Source organism: Octopus bimaculoides, chromosome 9 (genome assembly GCF_046866305.1).
Source record: "Octopus bimaculoides isolate indiv1 chromosome 9, ASM4686630v1, whole genome shotgun sequence".
Lineage (NCBI taxonomy): Eukaryota > Metazoa > Mollusca > Cephalopoda > Octopoda > Octopodidae > Octopus > Octopus bimaculoides.
Window position 1 is genome coordinate 85824736 of NC_142936.1, and position 7051 is coordinate 85831786.

Consider the following 7051-nt stretch of genomic DNA (forward strand, 5'->3'; position numbering starts at 1 on the left):
ATGATGAAAAAATAAAAATAATAATAATAATAATAATAACTAAAATAAGTAAGAAGGATGAAGCTAACGATAAGAACTGAAGGAGTGTTTCCGCCAATGCTGGCATCGATATGCTCTCTGTGTAATCTAGTTTACTAGATAATTCTTGGAGAACAGAATGTGGAAAAGTTCTAAGTTACAAAGAGGACAAAAATCCTTACCTTTGTCGTAGGGTATTGAGTTAGCCAGTATTGACCATTCCAAAGAGAATTGTTTATTACAATCTTTAAGTTTCCAGATTAATTTACTTAGACCAGTACTATTAACTTTATTCCTATCCCTAAAAGAAGAATAACGGCTGGAAATTCTCCTGGAGACCTGCGTCGAGGAGCTACCTACATAACACGAGACGTCTGTATTAGTCCTTACCTTACATTGATAAACCACATGTTTGGTCCTGGCATTCGCACTTAAAAACTTAATTCTATTTGAATTAGATTCCGAGATACTAATCTTATTGTTGTTACAGTGATTGTTATACTTGCTAGTGTTGCACTTATTACCTATATTTTTGCCTAAAAGACTATTGCCATCGTATGGGTGTGTACAATTTCTGGAGTAATTATAATTGTTATTATTATTGTTATAAATATTACTATTATTATCGTCATAATTAGGATGGTTGTAGGAGCACCGCCTTGAATTTTTAGTCGAATGAATCGACTCCAGGACTTATTTTTTAAGCCAGATTCTTATTCAATCGGTCTAGTTTGCCGAATCGCTCAGTTACGGCAACGCAATCACACGAACACCGGTGGTGGGGACAAACACAAACAGAAACACACACACACACACACACACACACACACACACACAAAGGTGAGCACATAAGTGCAAAACAAACTGGCAAAAACTAGTACTCAAATACCAAAGATAGAGTAATATATTTTTTTATTAAATCTGCAAGGTTATCACAGAACTGTTACTCGGAGTTTCACGTTCTCGTTCGTCGAATAACTGTCTAAGTAAGAGTCCTGTGATAATTTTGCAGCTTTAATAAAATGTGTGTGTATATATATATATATATATATATATATATATATATAGTAAATCTAAAATAAAAGGAAGAACAAACACAAAAAAAACAACAACGCGAGGACGCGGTACATGTAAAGTATTAGCAGACGCTCGGGGAAGAAAAGAAAGGTGGTTTTACGTTTCGAGCAAAGCTCTTCTTCAGAAACAGGAGACAGAGGAAAGTTCAAGAGAAAAGGAAGACGGAGGACAACAATCACCAACGATTCACGTGGTTATATATATATACAGAGTAACAGTCATATATACAACTTGAACAGACACACAGATCAGTACATAAACATACGTTCACGAAGTACGAGTACACGGAAACGTTTGGATTTAACGATCAAGATAAAATGTACACACACACACACACACATGTATACATACGCATACATATGTACGTATATATATTTGTATGTCTTTATAAGTACGTATATATATATATATATATATATATATATATATATATATATATATATATATATATATATATATATATATATATACACACACACAGAGAGAGCGCTGAAATTTAAAGAAACACAAAAGACGCAGACAGGTGTAGGAACAACAAGCAGGTGTATTAATTTGACGCTCGGGAAAGTGAGAAAGTCTTTTATGTTTCGAGCCTACGCTCTTCAACAGAAAGAAATATGAGAAAATAAACAGAGAGAGAGAAAAAAAACTTGTGGATTTAGCGATCAAGAATGGCGACTGGTTTGGAAAAAAGGTCTGACATCACGGGCTTCTTTCAGTTTCCGTCTACCAAATCCACTCACAAGGTTTTGGTCGGCCCGAGACTATAGCAAAAAGCATTTTCCCCCAAGGTAGCACTGAACCCGGACTTATTCTTTGTAAGCCTAGTACTTATTCTATCGGACGCTTTTGCCGAACCGCTAAGTTACGGGGACGTAAACATGCCAACATCGGTTGTGAAGCGATGTCGGGGGGACAAACACAGACACACAGACATATACACATATACATACATACATATATATATATATATATATACATATATACGACGGGCTTCTTTCAGTTTCCGTCTACCAAATCCTCTCACAAGGCTTTGGTCGGCCCGAAACTATTGTAGAAGACACTTACCCAAGTTGCCACACAGTGGGACTAAACCCGGAACCATGTGGTTGGTAAGCAAGCTGCTTACTACACAGCCGATCCTAGAAGAAAAATGGTATTGGACAAAAGGTTTGGGGAGGAAAGAAAGAAAGAAAGAGGAAGAGAAAATGAAAAAGGAGTGCTAGATGGTGGTCAAGTTATTGTGAGGGGTAGCGAGAGGAGAGCTATCAGTAGATAAAAGGAATAGGAGGAGGGATAGAAGGAAGAGATAAGAATGTAAGGAAGGAATATGTGTGAGAAGTGGAAGGTGGGGAGATAGAAAAAGAACGTGGTGCGGAGGGGGGTACTAAAAGTGAGCAGTAAACCTCAAAAAGGAGGGAAGAATAAGAAGATATAATGGTCATATTTCTAAAAATAGACGTAGGCATTTATTGTACCAGCTAAAGTGATAGTGGGGGCTGGGGAATCAGAGAGAGAAAGGAAAGTATGTATAAAGATATACGCGCACACGCACGCATATATATATAAATGTGCATATGTACTATTATATAGGCCCGTATACTCGCACATATACACATACATATGTATCCATACACATATGCACACATGTACATACATATATATATATATATATATATATATATATATATATATAAAGAAAATAAGAGAGGGTAGAAAAAGCTAAAATAATTTTATCATGAAGAACATTTTAGTACCGGTTTCAATCTATGCGACTTTTTCAACTTAGAGTAAAGCATTAAAAAACAATTAAATTGTGGTAAAATTTAATGAAATGTTTTTTTTTAATATTTCCATAGTTTTCAAATGCATTTTCATTATAATACAAAGTAAAAATCATAAGATAATGATAATAAAACGTCTACACATGTTTCATAACCAAGTTTTCAAATAGAAAATAAAATATATTCAAATTTATTAAATCGATCGAAAATCAATTCTATTCAAAAATATAGCTAATCTTCAGGTCAAGATACAACAATAATAATAATAAAAAGCATGTATATATCAACCAACAATAAATAACAAATGAATGTATATAAAAATATTTATTATATTAAGATAGAAAATGTTAAACAATATTATTAAAAATATCAAAAATTATAAACGTGCCATAATTAACTTTACGTTTATTATAATATAAACTAACAGAAATATTATATGCAAATTTTATCTTAACGAATCTTTCGTTTAATATAATATAATTTTTACCTTTAAATTACCTACTACCGTATACGCTTTTAACGAGGACTATACATACTGAGGTAATACACCATTAGACGGTTTCATAACCTCTAACTTATATCTTACTTATACATATATATATACATACACACACACGTACATAGATAAACACATATGTAGATAGATAGATAGATAGATAGATAGATAGATAGATAGATACATACATACATGCATACATACATACATGCATGCATACATACATACATACATACATACATACATACATACATACATACATACATACATACATACAGAGAAAGAATATAGTAATGGACTTCTGCTTCAAAGCTGCCAGCTTACGTATCCGGATTACAAATTTACATTTATACCAATAATAATTTGAGTGCTAGGTTTTGTAAATAAATGCTTAACTATCAGTCTGGATAAGCTTGGATTTTCAGAAAAAGAAATCAACCAACTGATTCGCACATGAGAACATTAGAAATACAATCTGTAAGAGGAAAAGTAAAACAATGCAAAACTTTTCTCTGGTTTAAAATGTGACATTGTTTTCGTTATTCGCATTCCAAAGATGGAAACCAGCCCCTTATTCAGAGGAAGAATTTAAATGATTAAATACAGAAGAGACATACATACATACATACATACATACATACATACATACATACATATAGCCACTCATAATGAAAAGGAATACTGGTGGACGTCCCAGTGAAGACCTCAATAAAATGTGAGCGCAACAGACCTGATATAATGATTTGGGATAGAGAAGCGAAACTGTGCACAGTTGTGGAAATTAGCTGCCCAGCGGATGTTAACATAAAGCTGAAGATCAGTGAAAAAGAGAACACCTACGCTGAACTATTGAGAAATCTTCAGTTATTCTATCAGGGTTACAAGTTCAAGTTTATACCTGTAATTATACCTGTAACTATTGCCTAAATGCCAGTCTTGAGAAATTAGGCTTCTCAAAACCAGAAAGGAGAAAGCTAATTCGATGACTACAGCTCCAATCCATCACTGGAACTGTAAAAATCTGTTAAACTTTCCAGAAGTTTATCTTTTAAATATTTATGAGCATGTCTAGATAGGCAACTATATGCATGAGAATACATACATAAAACATACAAATCTGCACATACATACATACAGAGACAAAAAGACATGTATGCATACATACATGCATGCATACATACATACATAAATACATACATACATACATACATACATACATACATACATACAAAAATACTCTGCTGCTGATGTTGAAGTAGGTTAGAAACCGGTTCTTTCTCTATTGGTAAGAAATCTTGAAACAAACTGAATAATGACATACATACATACATACATACATACATACATACATACATACATACATACATACATGGTGGTTGGCACTCCGTCGGTTACGACGACGAGGGTTCCAGTTGATCCGATCAACGGAACAGCCTGCTCGTGAAATTAACGTACAAGTGGCTGAGCACTCCACAGATACGTGTACCCTTAACGTAGTTCTCGGAGAGATTCAGCGTGACACAGACTATGACAAGGCTGACCCTTTTGAATTACAGGCACAACAGAAACAGGAAGAAAGAATTAGAGAAAGTTGTGGTGAAAGAGTACAGCAGGGTTCGCCACCATCCCCTGCCGGAGCCTCGTGGAGCTTTAGGTGTTTTTTGCTCAATAAACACTCACAACGCCCGGTCTGGGAATCGAAGCCGCGATCCTACGACCACGAGTCCGCTGCTCTAACCATTGGGTCATTGCGCCTCCACACATACATACATACATACATGCATACATACATAAAAAATACCCTTACTTTTCGACGTCCAACTTCCAAATGCTGCCGTAACCGATAGTAAAAACAACGTTATATAAGTCAGTTGTTGCATTGCTGTAGGTTGTTGTTGCTTTTATTCCTCTTGCTGTTGTTACGGGTGTTAAAACATCTCTTGGGTGCTACTTCTTCACCTTGTTCATTGTTTGTGACATCTCAGTCTCGCTGATACAATAATGTCCTTCAGACTACCGAACAGCGGCGGCGGCGGCGGTGGTGGTGTTTCGATTGGAAATCGATTTGGTTAATTGGTTTTCATAATTTCTCAGACCGCGGTCACTGTACTTGTTCAATTGTTGTTGTTTTTGTTTAACTCGTGGTCAGATATCACTGACAACGGTGGTGGTGGAGGTGGTGGAGGTGGTGGTGGTGGAGGTGGTTGTGGTGGAGGTGGTGGTGGTGGTGGAGGTGGTGGTGGTGGTGGTGGTGGTGGAGGTGGTGGTGGTGGTGGTGGTGGTGGTGGTGGTGGTGGTGGTGGTGGCTGTGTGGTAAGTAGCTTGCTTACCAGCCACATGGTTCCGGGTTCAGTCCCACTGCGTGGCACCTTCGGCAAGTGTCTTCTACTATAGCCTCGGGCCGACCAAAGCCTTGTGAGTGGATTTGGTAGACGGAAACTGAAAGAAGCTCGTCGTATATATGTATATATATATATATATGTATGTGTGTATATGTTTGTGTGTCTGTGTTTGTCCCCCCAACAACGCTTGACAACCGATGCTGGTGTGTTTAGGTCCCCGTAACTTAGCGGTTCGGCAAAAGAGACCGATAGAATAAGTACTAAGCTTACAAAGAATAAGTCCTGGGGTCGATTTGCTCGACTAAAGGCGGTGCTCCAGCATGTATCTTATAATTATCCAGCATGTATCCAGCATGTGTCTTATATTTATATATATACTAGCAGAAATACCCGGCGTTGCGCGGGTTAAAGAGAATAATGATATCTAAAAACGCCGTCTAGACTACGCATCATCTTTATATATAGAGATGTATATACACACACGCACCCAAACACACGTATATATATGTATATCAATATAAATATATGAAAGTCAATGAAGTTTCGTAAAAGAAGGTGATCATGTACATACTTTCTTGCTGTTGTGATTATAACACCTCATTGTAAACTATGTTCCTTGTCTTCCCTTGTGGAGCATATACAAATAGGTTTTTTGTTGCTGCCCACTCTTGAGCAGCCAACATACAGTTGTCCATGTGAGAAGCAGGGCTCTTCCAAGAGAAGACCAGCTACAGACAGTGTTTGACCCTGATATTTGTTTATGGACATGGCAAAAGTCACACGAAGGGGGAATTGTAGTCTTCTGAATGTAAAAGGAATGTCTGCTCCTGATGGAGTAGGAGGAATTCTTGGAATAAAGACGTCATCCCCTTTTGCACATTCAGAAAGAATGGTAGCCTCGATAACTTGTGACATCATTTTCTAAATAATGCTCATCTGTTATGTTCGGGTTAAAATTTCATCAACATCAAAAATATATGAATTTTCATGGGAGTTATGGCCGTTATGCAAAGAATATAATTTCCAAATTTCATAAAGATCCATTCAGTACTTTTGACGTAGTTTTGGATAAGAAAACAAATGACTAATGTGTGTGTTTGTGTGCATGTGTATGTGTGTGTGATGGGTGTATATATGTATAGATATCTGTATGCATGTATATATGTATATATGTGTACATATTACATGTACATCTATATATATATACATCTACACATATGTATACATATACATGTATGTATAGATCTATATATATATACATATACGTGTACATCTATATGTATACATATACATCTCTCTCTCTCTCTCTCTTTCTGTCTCTCTCTTTCTCTTTC

The 7051-nt window shown here is 36.2% G+C and overlaps 1 protein-coding gene across 1 annotated transcript in view; it reads right to left on the reverse strand.

The window, feature by feature from the left end:
• LOC106879502 (C-type lectin lectoxin-Enh7) overlaps positions 1 to 5501 on the reverse strand; it is a 14782-nt gene extending 9281 nt beyond the window's left edge. Inside the window, exon 1 of the mRNA XM_014929108.3 lies at positions 5183 to 5501. Within this exon, the coding sequence (XP_014784594.1) occupies positions 5183 to 5255 (73 nt within the window). The 5' untranslated portion in view covers positions 5256 to 5501. The remainder of the gene's footprint in view (positions 1 to 5182) is intronic.
• Positions 5502 to 7051: the final 1550 nt, after the last annotated feature.